We start from the raw sequence: 18,806 nt of genomic DNA on the forward strand, positions 1-18,806 counted from the left end.
GTTGAAGACGAGACCTTTACGACTGAAGGGTGGAGGGTGTTGATGATTTGGTACAGAGGGAGGGAGAGCTAAAGAGTGAAAGGGGGCACCACCACACATCGGAGACACTGACACGAAATTGAGACACCTGTGCACGCGCTTCGCACTCAGTTTAGCCAACTGATGACCTTGAGTGAGTGTTCGCGCAGTTTTATAAGACCACTTATACCATCTAAGCTACAACATTCACATTACTCCTCTGTTTAGACCCATGTACATATAGACATCCATAGGGTTAACCTGAAGGGAAAAGCACATGATGTGTGCAGATAGGCACACATCCCTACCGTTTTCAACGAGCTGTAGAAGTCGTAGATGGGCCCTGGAGAGTGCTGAAGTAGGCGCCAGTGTAAGTATCACGACGCACGGGATGCTGAGGGCCGATGGTGTCGGAGAAAGCGGCAGTGCGTGAAAAGGCGCCCTCGCCATTGTTCACTTGTCTGCTAGTAGCCATCGCACTTCTCCCTGACATTTCGAAACGGTGTCCACTGCCACCGGGCACTTGAATAACAAACTTCTTTCAAAGCCTTTGAGAACACACATCTTCGGCAATAGGATCTCTGTGGAGAGGAAATGCCCTAAAATTCAAGTGGAACTTTCCCTCTCAATAGCACAATATTAATGCGTTGCCGATAACGTCACTATATTTGAGCACCTCTGTATGCTCATAGCAACCTATTTCAGAGCACAAATGCCCAGAGTATCACCTTTCGAAGTGAAGCAATGCCCACCAGGAATATTCGCCATGGAAGAAGTCAAGGAGGAAAGGAGGTAGGGACAGAGGTGTTAATTTTAGCGTATTCAAGAATCTGATAAAGCTAATAAAGATGTAGTAACTTTGACAAGCTGGCTCACCACTGACAGGAGGGTACATAGATTTTCACGCCACATCTTATGTCGTTGAAGTGAAGCAGATGGGAGAAGAGGTAGGAAGGTAGATAGACACCTAAAGAGACAGAAAGATAGTTTGATAGATAGAGATAACCAGTCAGGCAGGGTTATCGACATAGAAATAAAGAGACCTCCCCACCTTGGCCTGTATATCTACCTAATCCCCTATTAACCAAATAACCCAATAAATAGACAGCTAGAAAGCGTGTAAGTAAAAAACGATTCCTAATGCTTGCCAGTGGGCTAAGTTGCGGGAGGAGGCAAACATACACATCTCTGCCTCCACGACCCGTCAATCAACTATTTGCAGCACGGCAAAAACTCAAGGCTAATTACTACTATGAGTAAAAGGGGAAGGGAATGACCACTCCGAGGCTACAACATTACTACAGTAGGGGAGGTAAAGACGCTGAAGTGATTAATGTGCTGTCTCTGAAGTCATCGTCATAGCGCTACACCTCCAATGAACACTTCATTCATGTGCAATTCGGAGGCAGTAATCCAAAGAAGCTTCTTTTGGTTATAATAAACGTTTGCTAAACAGCGAAGCTCACTCAAAGTCGCATCCTTTTCCCATCTATTCACTAGTTTATAAACAAAATAACATCAGCAGAAGAAACTGACAACATTGCGTGATATCCAGTAAAATACAAGTGGGCACAAATGGCGCATAAATGTCGGGGAGGTGGGGGACGGCTTTTTTCCAGTCCGAAAACAGTGAGAAGTGGGGCAGCTTTATACTTTCTCATCACAAGTGAATTAGCTATAAAACATGCATAGTTGATGCAACAATAGTGTATAGCACAGCAGATACTGTTCGACTTAGTGGGAAGAAGAAAGCTTATCTGGAGGTAAGAATGATGTTTCACTGCTGATATTCACGCAAGCTATGACGCAGATTGCTGCAAAACACTTCAACATCCAGCATGCTTGATTCGATAACAGTAGCTCCAGAATAGTTTAATAAACACTCTAACCACATATCCCAATCATAATTCCCAAAGAGCACATTCATATGCATTAAAGCCTACTAAACACAGCCTTTCTCGATTAGGCTGAGACAACAATGCAAGCAATAGGCAAACGCAAGCCAGTTATTATTTGACATGGAAAACGAAATAAGTGGTAAGGTTTACCACAAAATGGATCAATTCAGTCAATGGCATGATTTGACGTCAAGGTGCACAAAAATCAGACCTGTTGACATTTAGTAAAAACCAGGCTGTGGACCACGTAGGAAATGGGAAAGTGAGAATCAGTACAGCTAGCTTTAAGCCGTCCAAGTAGAATTTGAATCGTGCGATTTTCATCCACTCAGCAGTATCTGCGGCAGATACAAAAGGCTACACCTCACAGTGGGGAGGCGCACCTCACCAAGGTAGATAAATGGTATATATAATTACATATATGCAATCAAGGGCCTTTCCAATGCAAATAAATGTACGCTTGTGCGCACTTGTAAATTGGCAGGCTCATTCTTCCATGCAGCTTCACTCTTCCCTTGCACTGGCGATTAGCCCTTCCTGTCTAACACGCCATCAACCCAGAAACCACGGCAGCGCATCACAACGCTCCTTGCAGACTCTCAGCAGCTTCAGCAAAATTCGTCAACAAACACTGGTCGCTGAAGCGCCCTTCAGCAGTGGCACGGTCTCGACGAAATACGTCATGCACAGGCTCGAGGCGAATGTAGCTGGCATACTACTTCATGTGTAATTCATCCCCAATTTCCTTGCCCGTGCCAGCAAGCTCCGACCCTTAAAACATCCTCGCATCTATCGAAACGGGATGATGTATAGAAATAGTATCTCAGCTACGGTAAAATTCCGTGATGATCTTACCATTCTAATTAGCGGATTGACACGTATACACACACACACACTAAAGTCTCATTTGTGGCAGAATCTTTACCATCTTGGCTTGTGCATATTCAAATTGCGTCTTCTGAAGTTGCAGAATATGCGATTCACATCACCAATGAAGAGGCGACTGCCCAAGTACCATCTTGGCAGCTACTGCAGCTGTATCCACGTCCTATAAGTACGACAAATCCTACCAACATGAATAACATAACAACCTAGGGAATACAATCGCAACCACGTAATTATGAAAATACTTTTAGAGAAGAGTAATGGTGAATTCCCCTCAAAAACATTTGCATCAAAGTCGTCAAGATACAAAATGTACCTCAAGTACTCATGCGTTGTGATCCATTCGTAAATCAGTAAATTACGGCGCAATAGTAAAGTCCAATTCCAAATCTAATTTCCTTCGGTAATCCCTCAAAACGTATCAGATGCATTCACGTCTACTCTAAGGTTCGGACCGTCATTAACACCAAAGTAAAGCCCACGTCCAAGGGTTTATTTCGCTCTTACCAACGAGAGCACACCTAGCCAAAACCCTGTCATTATAAAAATCTGCAATGAAATCACAGCACCGGTGGGCAATAAGCTAAAATGCAGTCGATGACCTTGAAATTGACAAATAACATGTGATGGATCTATTATCATGGAATTCTGAACAACCGCTGACTAAATGCCCATTTGATAAAGAGATCTTGTCCAGGCATCATCGGGTGTTTTATATGAGGCAACCCAACGGTCTCAGTCGAGGTTGCAGGGGACACAGTGGCAAGTCACCCGCCATCATATGCCATGGTTACCGGAGGTGGGGGTGGAAGCATGGCCGACCACGGGAGTGCTTATTGTGCGAGGCCCGTGACCTCCAAGACAATGGCGAGGATATGGGTACGCGGTTGGTGCATTTGCTACCAGTCTTGGAAAAAAGTCAGTCAGCCAGTTAGTCTCCGGGTGATTCCATGCTTCTAATACACCAACTGCTCCAATATTGAACTGACGCATTCAAACACCGATCAACATCCTAGAATTGCCAACTTCACCTTCAACTGAAGGCATTCTCAGTTTGCAGCACCATTTGCCCCCGTCCGGACCACAGACATGACAGACCGATTCAATGCAACACGTGTACAGCCGAGTTCAAGTTACATACGATGCCTGTGCCCAACGTTAGCTGCAGAGAATACTTATTACTCTACACACCTACGCATTGACAAACTCACTGTCACCCCTACTGCAGCCACCAGTCTGTCAAACCACATCAAGGGCAGCTGCCATACAATACCTTAACAGGACCGCCTTCTCACACACGAATGGCTATCACCTCCACCGCCACTGCATGTTATGTAGTTGGCTCAGAAGCCAACTGCATCCACAAATGACACCCCATACTCTCGCGAAGACAATGGGCACACCATACAAGTCAAAAATAGCACGTCGGAATGAAGCTATTGCAGCATATGAAAGGCAGCGCAATACGACATAAGACAGTGTCGTAATCGACGAATGTTCTAGTGGGGAAGGTCTCGTCTACGTTTTCCATAAAAAACACCCAATCGAAATGGTTGAACATCCACATCTGAGTGCCGCAGATGGATGAGCAGCAGTAGCATAGCAAATCCAAACAGAGTTCAGCCGACTCCTCATGACATGTGGGTAGGAACAGATGCGCACGCAGCATACTTCAGCCCAAATTGCTGTCCCTCGCACCGATCTGCCTTCATATCACAAAAGCGATGACATCAGAGGCAGGGACGCAGTACCCACACTCGCAACTCCATGCTCCGGGGCAGCCACAACTCTAGCGCCAACCATCTGCCTAACAGGCAGACTTTTGTCAAATAGTACTCTCAGGATCACACTCCCGACCAAGCAATCAAATCTCAAAATGTCTACTTATCAAGAATCTACTAACAAAACCCAAAATCACAAAATAGAATGTGAGTTACACTAAAAACATCAAACAGGGGCAAAATTTTAGTTCAATTTGTTCAGCTTTGTGTCTGATAACGGACCAATTTACCAGTTCATTCGTGTTTCTCTCCCACGTCGCAAGTTCTCACTGTTTCCTCCGCAGTATTTGCCTACCTCCTCCAACACACGCCCTCGCTTCTCAAGCACACTTCGTGCCATCCACGCCTGCTGAATTGCACCAGACTTGCAGAAAACGACAAGTAATGGGCCAGATGTTACTCCAACCTCTTTTAAACCTCATGGAACTTTGGACAAATAATTAAAAAAACCACAAGCCCACAAGTCCCTGTTAAATCCACTCTATGTTTACCAATGAACTACACATGGTTTGACATTCCAATAAGATAAATTCCAGGTTTACAAGAATGTCTAGCAGACAATAACGCTCACATCGCATGCAAACTAATGCAAGTCATGCAGCTGTAATTCTGAGTGATCAAACACGCAAAATATTTTATTTTAATTGTAACCACCTAGTAAGTCCTTAACAGAGTTCTGAATGCAACCGTGGGCATTGCATGCAACTCATTTTAAATCACATAAAATCCCATTAATGGGAACTCAATCCATGCTGCACTTGTTAATATAGATGGCACAGCTCTAATGCATGGAATCCCGCTACAGCCTTCCAAACAAACGATCTCAGTTCCCCAAGATGCCATTCCTTTTCTTCGGGCTCACCCTCCAACACCGACTCACGCCGAAGATGGATCCACGATTAAGTGACTAGTAAGGTCTTACGTTACATGTTTCGCTGAAAAAAATCAACGCATCATCGAGGAGTGAGGCTTTAAAAGTGGTATGGAAGTCGATGAACATTTAGAATGCTACGTAAATAATGCATCTCGTACCATGCATTATGGAAGGCCTTTGGGGTGAAGAATAAAAACAAACCGACATCTAAAACACGCGCACTGAAGCAACTAACACACAAAAGGCATGACAACAAATTGTAAATCGAAGCCCATTCTTATCTAGGTAGTGTGCGACGTAATAGAAATACTTCCATGTCTATCGGATAATGCTATATTGGAAACGGATACGTTCTTGCAGGATTTAAGGACTGAAATATAAATGAATCCAGAATTTGAGGCTTCCCCATCTTTTGACATGGAGAGTATAACCGACCCAAATCCTGGTGTTAATCAAACTACCTGCAGCTACCGAGACCTTCGAGATAACAAGCTGAATTACTTAACTTAAAACTTCCTCAACATTACAAGGTGTTGAGTTTGAGAAAAAATATATCATTATACATATATATTTGTATAAAATGAGCAAGAAGTTAACTGCATAAGCACAAATGTATTGAAAATAGCAGTGATATTAAAATACGTATTTGAGATATCAATAACATAATAATGTGATGACAAGCAACATATGTTTCAATTTGTTTAATTTGGTAGTTGCAGCACTTCAAAGCGGTTGAACTAGACTTTTTTAATCCCAATATCACCATTCTGACCAACTCGTAATGTTGTCTCTTTGCAACCTAGCCCCTTTATAAACCATGCCACTATTGTTACCCAAGGTCATCGTGGATTTGTGCGCATAACTGGCCTACTGGTTCAACTCCATGTGTGGCGCTGAATTTTTCCAGTGTTATTCGGCTGATGTAACTGGCGAATGAGGGTGACCATGTTTTCAAGGACGTGTGCACTTTCTTCCGTGACTCGGGACGGTGATGAAGATTGTGCGTTCGCGACTGTTCTAGGAGTTGGTTCAGAGTTTGGTGCTGCATTTTTGCAATGCAATGAAGCATACTTAAGACCAAAGGTGGGATTGGATTGAATCCTTTTTTTCCACGCATTTCATGTCGCTTTTGTGGTACTTAATACATTTCGAAGACTGAATTTTTATGTGTCTTAGTTTTTTATAGTGGTAGACTTGTCTAACGATTCTTTTTTACTTGATGTTTCCGCTATCGACATATGATTGGGGTTAATATATTGTTTATGCCTCTCTTCATTCACATGGGTCGTACATTGTATTATCGTGGGTATAAAAAGAAGGGTTTATGAAATGTGGGTTTTTTTATATTTGTTGGTGGTGAGTGAAATTCTTACTGGGTATATTTCGCCTTGACATGAAATGTCTTACTGGGCTGCTAATGTGCTTACTTCTGTTGTCGGGAGATTGCCTATTTGTGGCGGTCTAGTGTATAAGTATATAGCTGGGGTGTTTTCGGCGTCTGGTAGTACTTTGATGCGGGTTTTATCTGTTCATGTTTGTTTAGGGTTTGTTGTACTGGAGCCTATGATAGGCCACTCATTTTATTTGCATAAGACTGGGGTTAGTCATCCTTTGTTTTCTTTCTATTCATTGAATGGCTTGTTATATTTTCATTCTTACTATTCGGTGAAGGATTTAATTCTTCCTTTGATTAGCACTACGCTGATCGTTCATTGGCTGTTTTATGTTCCTAACTTATTTGTTGATGTAGATTCTTATCTAGAAGCCGATTTTTTAAGAGCTTCTGTTAGGATTAAGTCAGAGCAGTATTTTTAGCACTTTATGCTATTCTTCGTTGCATAAGTTCTAGGATAAGGACATGGTACTGGTTTTATCGTTTCCTTTGTGTATTCCTATTAATGGAAGGTCTAGTGTTTGTGGGGTCTGACATCAGATGGAATTTCGATTTGTAATGAGCTTGTTTTTGTGGCTGAATTATTTGTGAAGGTGCCACCCGGGGTATCCTGAATCAACTATATGCCAAATTTGTAGCCTAGGGGTGGTGGCTGTAATGTTTGTCTTTAGGTTGTATTAGTAAGGGTTACGTTGGTCTTGATTTTTAGTTCTGTAATAATGGTGGGGTTCCTTTTGATGATTAGTTGATTTTTGACTAGTTTGATAATTTTGGAGAATCGTAAAGTTTTGGGTCTTATATTTTGCTTATTGTTTTTGTCACTTGATAGTCATGATTTTTGTGGTACTGATGTCAATATTTATGGTAGAAATAATAGACAGGTTAGTAATGTTAACATGGGTATGGGAATGTTCTTCAGTTTTGGAATTAGCTGATTTGTAGTTGTTATAGTTGTTCTTATTGAAGTTGTAGCTTTTTAGTAGTGGTATAAAGTGTTTTTGATCAGTTGATGGAAAGGTGTTTGATAGGTTGTTTGTTTGATTCGACATCTTTTTATTTAATAATGTTGGTTTTAATTACGGATGTGTATAGTTAGGTTGTCTTGTGAATTGTTGAAGAGTCAGATGAGAGACTTCTTGGCTTTTAGGTTACTTTTTACCGTTGTGTGGTTTTGCATTAGTCATTCAGTGCCTTTCTGATGTGTGTATGAGTTGTCAATGCTTGCGCTGTTGTATTTGATCCTTAAGGCGTCAACATATTCAAAACGGTTTTTAGCGGGGTGGCATATTTCTGGTTATTTGTTGAGCACTAGGTTGTCATTGATATTGATGGTGCTATATTTGTCTTGTTAGAAGTTAGTTTTTGCTTAGTGGCTGGGCAACATGCAGTGGGGTTTCCTTAACAGTTTTTGGCATTTGTCGTTCGTGTTTTTTTACAGGGGTACCTTTGGTGGCGTTTCCTACGTGTTTGCCAATTTTCCATGCCGAGGCAACAAGTAGAGTTCTGGTTTGTTTAAGGGGGTATATAATGAAACTTGGGTTATGAGAGGTGTATCGCTGTGCCTATTTTATCTTTGATTCTGTTTTTGTTGTATGATTGTTTATTTGTTGTTGTGCGATGGTGGTGTTTTTTATTTGTGAGTGCTTATGAAGAGTTGAATGGTACGCGTTGATTGGCGTTTTTAAGCTTGTCTCATATTGTTATTCCGTTTTTGGATTTTTTGGTGAGAAATTGGGTTAAAGTTAAATTATCCTTCTTTTTATTGTTTAGGTCATGGGTTAAGTGCTGGTTTTTTTGTTTGGTTTGTTGTGATGTTTCTATGGTATTTCTCATGCTCGAAAATGGGTTTTATTTAAGTCTGATATTGGTGGTGAGATTGTGGTGGTTATTTGTGGTTTCGGGTTCATTAAGTTTATGTTCGTTTCCTTCGACTATACAATTTTTGTGAGGTGTATTTGGGTAGTCAATGTTCTAATGTATTATTTTGCATATTTGTGTTGTTTTTGTGGTACTTTAAACATTTTGAACATTAGGCTTTTTGTCAAATTTCTGCCATTTATAGCTTGGCAACATGTTGCATCCTTAAGAAGTGATTAAATCTGCCAAGCCTAAACAATTTGTAGGTAGATTACCAGTTGCCTTTGGCTGCCCTTCGGAAATAGAACTGCACGACTGCCGACATGTTGCATCCAGGTGGTCTGGGGCCTTCCACCAGAGCCGTATCTTCCACAATTAGCGCTCAGCGTTGTGATTTGGCTATTCTTTTGACAGAATGCACGTAAGCAGCCACTGCCTGGAAGGCTGAAGATGTTCATCCAACTCCCAGTTTCGCTCTTGAGTTGGTTCATCTGGACAATGCCGTTACCGCTCCAACGATGTGAGTGCTTACTCTCCTTTTGATTTGATGCACTGCAAAGAAACGTCTTCCATGCTCCATCCCCGATTTTTTGTCACGTCACGCAAATGTGTCATGCGTTCCTTAGCAGCTTATAATAACTAAGATTGCACCAAATTGTGGGCCACCAAAGGCTTGTTCGTATTGCACATAACAACCTTGAAGGATAATACCTTTTTTGGTTATTGAGCAATGAGTGAGGTGTCTCGATGAATTTTCCTATCTGACAGGCCTTATCTGCGAACGTTTTATTTCGTGCTTGTGCAGCTGCTATCGTGGGTGTCGCCTTTCGATTCCTTTGGTGTGGGTCCACTGGCGCTCAGGTCTTGTTCGTAGAATCATTCTTTTATTCGACATCATTGCCAAGGATGTCTCATCAAACATGCACAAGTGGCTGGTCTTAGATTTGTTTGGTTGTAAATGTTGAGTCCTGCCCTGCAACATTTGAACCTTTGACTGCGACTATTCGGCTGGCCATTGTTTTATTAGCCTAACAAAGAGCCTTGGCTTTTTTGTTGTCGTGCATTGGGTTTCTTTAACTTCCCTCCTGCTGGGTTCGGATGGGCTTTGATTCATTACATGAGGTTGTTTTACTTTCTTTCGTGATATCCGTCTTCAGCATTTCGCACTTCAATACTTCAGTTCGAGTACGAATTGAGAGTGACTGTAAGGACTCCATTAAAGTTGCCATACTCTTCACTAAAAGGCCTTTTATAATCCATTCTTGAAATACGTCTTCAGCATTCACGGATAAATCCATGAACTCTCGATACTCTTATAGTATTTAGGAACTGCGGTCTAATCTGGCAATGGAAGTGCGATGATTGTAGAGGTGCCACTAGAACAATGTGCATAGGTCCCTTTTGGCAATAGACTGTCTTCTTGAATCCATCCTTTATATTTCTCTGTATATGTCCCTTAAGTTTTCGTCATGGAGATCGTTCCACGTAACTGCATCACTAGATTTGATCGCCATTCTTACTACTACTGTCTTTCCTGTGCGATCGCTTCTAATTTTTCTTCAAGTATAAGCACAGGTGGCCGAGTTAATTTGGAGGAACTGCTGGAGGAAGAGGGTTAGTATGCGAGTGAATGAGATCAATTTCCGTTGACTCCACAATAGTCGCTGTAGTCAAAGCGTAGTATTTTATGGATAGCCTTAAAATTTCATTTGGGGCGTTTTCTGAGGCGCAGAGCTGTCTGTTTGTAGCACCTCCTTTTCCATCAAAAGTGGCGGTCATAGGTCATTGGTAAATGACATCTCCCGGATAGCGTTGCCTCAAAACTGTGCCAGTATGTGGACACCCTCTTTTTTATGAATGATTTTATTCTCTTTTCGGCGTGAAAGTGCCTAAATTGTCTTAAACCACTAGAAAATCAGTGGATCGTTTAATGTGTGGGTGGTATCACAGGAGGTTGACTGATATTGATGGCGTAGGTGCTGCAACAAACTTGGCGACTGGAAGTGAAGGCGTACCATGTGGAGGGTGGGAGGGTGGACAACTGGGTAGAGAGATGAAGAATGTTTGGATAGATGCGGTGTGGGTGGATTCGGGGTTTGGTTGAAGCACATTTACCGTAAGCTGTTAAAGCGCATCTTTGATGGGCGGATGGAGGCAAGAAGGCCGAGGCGTCACTCATACGTGACTCTGTTAGCGACCGTTATTTGCCCCAAATGCTTTTTTATCTATGGTTATTTTTTCATTATTTTGCACCTTATTAGACATAACAAAAGAGGAATGGTTTAAGCTGACGAGTTTGTTGAAAGAATGATTAATAAGCAAGTTAGCCTCCTCATGAGAATTGAAAACATTGAGGCATGTGACCACCAGTAGGTTTATTGATGACTCTCAGAGGGGTACAGGTGGGAGCTGATTCATTATCACAAGTTTTCTGTTCTCTTACCTATTAATGCTCTTGTGAGTGGTACTGACACCGGTCAAGGGGTATGGGCGTTTTACTTTCTGATGATATTCACAAGCTTTGTAATCGACGTACAGACGGACATTGAGGCTAGAAGCCGGGCTTCACGCGAAATTGTTCTCCTTTCGATAGTCGTCTGAAGTCTTCTCGTAAAATTTAATCAAGCACGAGAAAGGAAAGCAACTTGCGTAATACCATGATAACATTGGTAGTGCGTGGTGATACAACGGGACAGAGGTTCGTTTGGGACGATGTTCCAGAGTGAACATCGCCGTCTTCCATTAGGTGGATTTGTCTGAGTGCATTGAGGGGTCACAATATCAATCGCTGCATCTACAGCTATCCTGTAAGCAGATCTTCAAGGCACACTTTCATTTGTTTTTTTCTCTTCAGACGTCACTGCTAAGTGTAGACGTGGTTTCAGCAGCCTTACTTTGATATTTAAGCCTTTGTATACAGTTGGTAGAATTATGATTGTATTTCATTTGCATCTGGTCTTCTTTGAGTGCGTAAGAAAACATGCCACTAGGAAGGTGGGCACATAATTAATGGGATAGCTAAAGTCAGTGTATTAAAGGACTATAAGAAAGAAACAGATTTTTGAAGCCCCTTTGATGGATGGATGAATGAGTGGGTGGGTGGATGGATAGATGGAGGAGGAGTTTCGTGGGATAATAGGATTTGACATAATTTTAGCAACTGAAATTAAGTGAGCATTTCCTGTGTACCCGTGTAGTCATCCGTACAGAGCTGGTCCATTTAAACATGGAGCAGAACCATTTGAAAGCCCAGGTAGAAGAGTTCAACTCCGAGCGGACTCGAACATGCATCAAAATATCAAATCAGCGTAATTGCCTTCTGGAAGCCAACATCAAGCTCTACTTGGAGATCGATGGAAGTTCGCCCACCCAAAACCCGCGTTTTAAATAGCTGCCAACCTTCCGACCAGCCAGTCCAGCCCTTGAGATGCCTATTGTTGATGACATTTTATCAAGTCATGTCATCGGTCTAACTTTAAGAACATCTGGTAGCGTAATAGGTGGTATGACATCACAGTTGAACCTAACCGACTGTTATAATTGGCACAGATTGCACGATGTCCCCACCCTCACCATCGACAATAGAACTTGGGGGTATCGATTATGGCAGTGTTTGGTAGACCCTCCACGCATTACTGCTACTAACGGTGTTCGTGAATTTTGACTGTGATATTTCAATTCAAACATGGTCTTGCGCTCTAGTCTTTTCGATTCAATTGAACTTGTTTGTTGCTTTATTGAATTATTAGTTTACTAGTATTATTTGCAATAAAGTTGCCCAATTTTGTGTTTTATCAGTTCATTCCTCTTGACCGTTAGGCACTTACATCTACAATTTCCTTAGCTGTTTGGTTATAAGCTCTATGACGCTCTGAATCAGTAGATTGTTTCAATTTGAGTGAGTCCGAGCAGAAGCTTTGGAAGCCCACCCACTTTGCGGTGTTGATTTGGCAACTAATTAATGGCTCCTCTTGGCCAACCACGGATTGGTTGAGTGGCTCAAATCAGGACTGACTTATTAGAAGTCGATGAATCTCACTGGCCTAATTTGGTGGTTAGGCACACTACCCACTCAATTAATGTAAGACGTCGATCTCATGATGAAGTTAGGATTGCTGCCACCACTGCGGACCAGTTGTTTGCTCTGCGTCGTAGGCTGTTGGTAGCCAATGAAGTGGCTTGGTCATGCCTACTCCTCAACACGAGAGGTTAAGCGGGATTGTGAGAGCCGTATTGATTTGACTGTCAGTCATTAATTTCCTCTTTAAGGCAGGTAACCCTACATAAGACTGAATGGGTCTTTAGAAGGTGATAATAATATACAGCGTTAGTTATGACTTGAGGGCTTTGTGGGCCTAATTCGGTCGTAGTTTGTCGAAGACCGATAAATGGGTAAATTGAATTGGCCTCCCATAATTGTCTGGCATGGGTACTTTTGTCAGAGGAGAACCTAAAGTAACGATGCTGGAAATTTATCGGCACATTTTCAGATGCCAGATTTCAATATTTCGTGCAACGAGTAAAAAATTTCTGCTGATTGTAAAACATCCCGCGAATAGGTATTAAGGACTTTCGTTCAAAGCAGTTCCACTGAGCAATAGGGGGAGTTTATTGCTCTCGTCGGATAGCCTAGAGCAAAACCGATATTTACGATGTGTGGTGATTTTGTAAGCGAATGGATGGTGTTTGTGAATAAGGCAACAGAGGAGGAGAAATAGAGAGGAGCATATCCGGGTCGGTGGAAGGTTGGTGTTCATGAGGATCCATCAAATGGGTATCTTTCAATTTATCCTCATGTTCGTAAAAATGGCAACGTTGGTTTATATTATCGTTAACGGCAACTTTGGTAGGTCCCTTCAGGCCATCTAAAGTAGCTGTTATTGATGGTCCGAATCGCCAAGTTGAGGTTGGAATTCTGCAAAATATGGTGGGTGTTTACTCACTTTATTTGCGACTCCTTGATCTAGGGTTGCTACAGCTATGCACAAGATGAGGCAAGGAGAAAAGGATGTGCAAGCCCTTTGATGTTGTTCCTGTTTGATGTGGAAGTGGCTGATTGTGACCATTTTAAACAGATTGTGCGGTTATTCTTTTACATAGACTGGGCGTGCTAAGGGTGCAGATCCGAGGGAATTATTCAAAAGGACAGAGTTGATTGAAGGCAGTGAGAAGTGCAACAAAGTAGATGGTTGGCATTTTTGGTTTTAATACAATACCACTATTTTTAATGGATGAAAAATGTCCCACTGCTGAACTGTCCACCCTTCTCTGGTCGGTTTATTTGTTGTCAAATCAGCTGCAATTGGAACACTTGAGACTGTATGAAGTCCGTATGTTTAGTACCATCTTATCCGATTAGAATATTGCCTACTGCAATGTAACCTGTAAGCTCTTTGGTCAAAACATTGCTAGGGTCCCTTTGGCGTCAAAGAAAGACGAGAGCATAAAGTGGAAATGAGCAAAAAAACACTTTAAGCATAAAGTGGCATTTCTCCACTTCTTGTGGTTTTAAAGACGCAGGAATTTAATGAAGAAAAATGGACATCTAAAGCCAGGCAGCTATTTCACTTTTACGACAAAACCGCAAACGAAATCGTCTTAAGATTATTTGCTATTAGTCATCGTTCTTGGTGATGTTGAATATCACATGCAAATATGCTTGACGATTCCAACGTTTTTTTAAGGCTATTTCAATTATGAGGGTATTTGCACACCCGCAAATACTACTAAAGGCTTGCCGTCGAATCATAAGACTGGCGGTAACACTAACGTCTCACCTAATCGTAGCAAAACTCTAAGGGTGTGAATCTGCAGAAAGATAGCTGCCACTGTTTGACGTTAAATGGTTTTGTCCATCTACCGATTCCTCTCAAATGAGTCACCACTGGCTACACAAATACGGTTGATAAGTGGCCTAATCCCCACCTTAACACATGCAAAATGCGTCTAATCCAGAATAAGTAGTTGGAATGTGTGGTGATATGAGGACTAGACAGATCAACTCTTCCTCGTGTGGTCAAAATTTGGGCAAATCTTTGACTTGCCAATTTCTTTAAGGTTTCGCACTTTACATACCAGCTCTGTAAGGGTCATATGGAGCCCCAGGTGTGTGTGTGGTTATTTTAAAATTAGTTAACAAAAATTATTTTTTATATATTTTCACAAGACGCTCTTTAGGCATTTAAAACGCAGCCGGCAAGCTGAAGCACGTTTGAAATCAGAAGAGTGGGCACTTGCCGCTTCAGACTGCAGCGAAATTCCGAAATGGTAACCTCAAATAAAGGTGAGATAGGTTCTCAAATGGTTTGATGAAATTCGGGATAATTTGTATGTTTCGACGGAGACTCGTGTCGCCGTGCGTAGTTCTCGGGTTGGCAGAGTTCAGTCGTAGAAATGCTAAAGTTGCTTGTTCGGACCTCGTTCCGTCTTTCTGAAGTGCCTCTAAGAGGTAATATCCTATTGAAACTCAACTTACTGACATGAACACACACTTGCGGTGAACGGATGTTAGACAGACATGAGGTCCTACCAAAGTGGACATTTGTCCAACTTTTCCATGAGATGTGGACAGACATAACAAATACTCAGTACAAATAAGCAAGGGGATTTTAAACTTCCGAATTCGGAACAGAAAAATATCTGAAACCTACATAGATTCACTATCCGTTTTTCAATTTAATGTCAACGCTATTATATCCCAATGCAACGAGATGGATTAAGTTTTTCGTGCAATTGAACTTGTTTCTGCTGGAGGTGTACCGGAGGTTTTTTCCTATCTACTGCAGGTAAATGTGGACGCACCGACCGAATGAAGCAACCAGTTTTGGAATCAGGGATTCCCACAATAAGCATACGGAGGGAATTAAGCGGGCCAAATAGCACAATTCACACAAAAAAATGGCCGTTTTGGATATAACTCGGTACGGTTCATGCAATTAGTTCGTTTTCTTTCAAACACAGTTACTTTCAAAAGAGTGCTTGTTCGACATGACGCTGGTTACTATGACATTCCAATGTCCCGTGTCTCTATTGGTGTTCTGAGGACTATGGCTTCCGCACGTGCTACCACAGGTCTGCATATTCAATATTCCAATGTAAGCTTGATAGCTTCTCAGCTTCTAACACTTGTCAGCGGTGAAAAATTATCAATTATCTGGTTATGTGTATAAGGCGTCACTCATACACATCAGCATCCTTTTTACTGCTTGGTAATAAGCGCCCATCAATTGACAGGATATCTGTGCCGAATTATTATCTATGGATTTCTGGGTGATGGATTGATTAAATGGATCCAAAATCCAGGCAGATTAAAGTTAAATTTTTGCAATTGGTGATGCGGTTTCCTGCCAAGAGCTCAAGGAGGCACTTCTTTGACGTCAAACTAGCAGAAATGTCAAAATCTTACCTTCGTAGGTGATGTCATGCCAAATAACTCCCGGAGCGTGCACTTTGCTCGTAAAAAACGGAAGTTCCAATTTTACCTCAACATATAATCGTGTGTCGCTTTCTCAAATTTCTTCGAAATATTCAACTTGAGGCGTCATCCTTGAGGCTTAACCACGTACCTCCTATTAAGCACTTTCTATTGCCTCGTCACTTAATTACTACCCAACCTATTCCCAAAAGTTCATTGAGTTGCTTATGGCACTTGAACGACTTGGTGTCATATCACTGTACAGTAGTATACTTGGTGCCCCCAGTTAAATTAACCTTTAGCTTTTTTTAAATTGGTTCAATCTGAAAGCCTTGTCCAGCATAAGGCCATCGGTCATGCTAGAGCTAAGCTCTCATCCTCATGATTTGCGGAAATTGAGAAATCGCATGGCATGGCAAGGCGACAACTTTTTCCCTTCATCACCTTTGCGTAAAGCACATATCCCACAACTGAGGCAAAGAAAACAACGAAAACCCTCTGTCTGGCAGTAGAGGAAATGGAGAAATAACACCTAAATTGATTAATGTTTTATGCAAATTGGCCTACATTTTCCGTTAAAACCATTTAAATTGTGAAGATGCAAAACAACCAACAATTGTAGTGTGGTTTTTGGTGACAATGTGGACAGATTTGCTGACTACTAAGTAAAAGGGACAACTATTACCATTTTGGCTTCGAATTTTACTGGCTCTTTCTGTTTCATTTGGGTCGAAATAAGGCAGATAATAGACCATGTGAATATAGCAAAACAAGCTTTTACTTTTACCAAAAGATGGAAATGCCTCCTTACCATTAAATTACGCATATGATATCGCCGAAATCGCACCTTCAAGAAAGCTTATTCCAGTGCTTTGGCAGATTTACAAGCTGCGCCTTGGCTTTGAGTGGGCGCATGGGAGAGTGCACTCATGTTAGGAGGCAAGAAAGTGTACCACTTAAATTGGACTCCATAATACTATTTTATGTTTGGTTAAATCATTTTTGACAGTAACTCTCCCTTTTTAAGACAAATATAAGTATTAATTTTTTTGTGAGTTGAGTAGTAAAGTGCAAATTAAAGACTTTATTAAACAAGTAGGAAGTGAATTAAAATTACATCCTGCAGGGAATATGAGAAAGCAGTGACACCCTGTGCGATGTGCTCACTGACTGCTGAGTAGCACGGGCTCGAAGAATTAGCTGGTTCATCCTTATCAATATCTCTGAAAAAAGTTTGGCTCTGGGATTAAAGGCTTTACCAGGTACCTTTTCCAGGATTGCTTCTCAAGGGGTAAGCAATTCGGTCCTTCTGGCAGCCACGGCTGCACAAAACGGCAAACGGTGTTAAAGGTAATCAACGCTGTCGCCTTTTAAGCTGCTCTCTGACTAAAGGAAGACGATTTAACCAGCAGTCATTGATCCAAATTGCATTATGAAAAGGTGGATACGGAGGCTTCCAACTACCCGAGACCAAACCATTCCCCACAATATGGAGGTTTTGTATGTGAGTTGATGAGCAACTCGTCAAATTATCGGCCTATGAGCAGAGGCGTGTAGTGGGATAGAAAATGGTAAGTGGTTTTATAGGATCATTATTCTATATCATTGCGCAAACATTACGTGACTTCCCACTCCATCACTGCAGTCACGCCAAATTTAATCGAATAAAACCTACAACCAGAGACAAGGTGCCCTTGCCACCCCATAATGGTATATGAGAGTGTTTGCGTATGTATGTGAAGGGAAGAAAGAGGAAGGAATTAGAGTAAGGAAGGGTGTGTCAGTGTGGCCATTTGAAGGTGAATAAAATTAAATGTGACTTAACGCCTTCGAACAGGTAGGCAGTGCATGCCATCGAATAGAGGAAGCATCTATCCTCGTAGTGAGTGTGCTCCAACTGTTCTATGTGGAAAAGTTGGTATGGATAACCGGTGGTTGGGATTTATACGCCTTTGTTTGCAAAGCGCTGTGTAGATTGCCAAAAATTTAGCAGCCACTTGTTATAACTCAGGAGTTCCTATGGTCGTGACTCGGCTGCATCTATCAAGAACTCTTATTAGACTTCAAAGCATGCACATTTGCCACAGTCCTAACGGTCTAGCATTAGGGGTACGATTGGTAAGTTATTGGGTTTCTAATATTTAGTTCTGCATAAATGCATTCTGGTTCCCACCTTACACTAATACCTATTATCAGGTGTCGAAAATTTCTTACGGTGTTCCATAAAGGCCTGGAATACACAATTTGTTACCAGAGCTCACATTGGCAGGCGACACCTGAATGTTGCTACAGGCACAAGAGGTAAAGCACATTCATCTACACACTTTTTTCAACACAGGAGGTCGATGATTAGCATCGGAGTCACTTCTACACAAGAAAGAAGCAGCAATGTGACAGGTAGTTGACGAAAAAGACCTTATAAATTGATGCTAAATTGGCGGAGCTTAGATAGCACACTGTAGAGATAAGAATGTGAGCACAACTACTGGCTGAAATTCAACAACGCATCATGGTGACAGGTCGAAATCGCCACAGGAATTGACCAATAAAATGACAAGATTGGTTACTATCAAGATTGGCTCCGCTATGTAACACATCATCACTCAATCGGAGAAAGGAGAGACGAAGTGACGGGTTCAACAGACATGGATTTCATCTGTGGCGTTGTGCAGGAATTTGTGAGTTA

The 18,806-nt window shown here is 41.8% G+C and overlaps 2 protein-coding genes across 2 annotated transcripts in view; both read left to right on the forward strand. All coding sequences in view use genetic code 11, as the record gives it.

Annotated features, from left to right (window-relative positions):
• The window catches only part of EGR_08091 (hypothetical protein), a gene marked incomplete at both ends in the record, with an annotated part of 1,114 nt that extends 300 nt beyond the window's left edge, over positions 1–814 (forward strand). The window contains one exon of the mRNA XM_024497340.1: positions 724–814. Coding sequence (XP_024348211.1) covers positions 724–814 — 91 coding nt within the window. The remainder of the gene's footprint in view (positions 1–723) is intronic.
• Positions 815–6,780: 5,966 nt separating this feature from the next.
• EGR_08092 (hypothetical protein) lies at positions 6,781–12,518 on the forward strand (the record flags this gene model as incomplete). The annotated part of the gene is made up of 9 exons (XM_024497341.1): positions 6,781–6,805; positions 7,000–7,252; positions 7,610–7,730; positions 8,162–8,241; positions 8,288–8,344; positions 8,620–8,671; positions 8,707–8,938; positions 11,561–11,676; positions 12,456–12,518. The coding sequence occupies 9 exons, from the start codon at positions 6,781–6,783 to the stop codon at positions 12,516–12,518; spliced, it is 999 nt and encodes a 332-aa protein (XP_024348212.1).
• Positions 12,519–18,806: the final 6,288 nt, after the last annotated feature.

This window comes from Echinococcus granulosus (genome assembly GCF_000524195.1).
Source record: "Echinococcus granulosus chromosome Unknown EG_S00096, whole genome shotgun sequence".
NCBI classification, from domain to species: Eukaryota; Metazoa; Platyhelminthes; class Cestoda; order Cyclophyllidea; family Taeniidae; genus Echinococcus; species Echinococcus granulosus.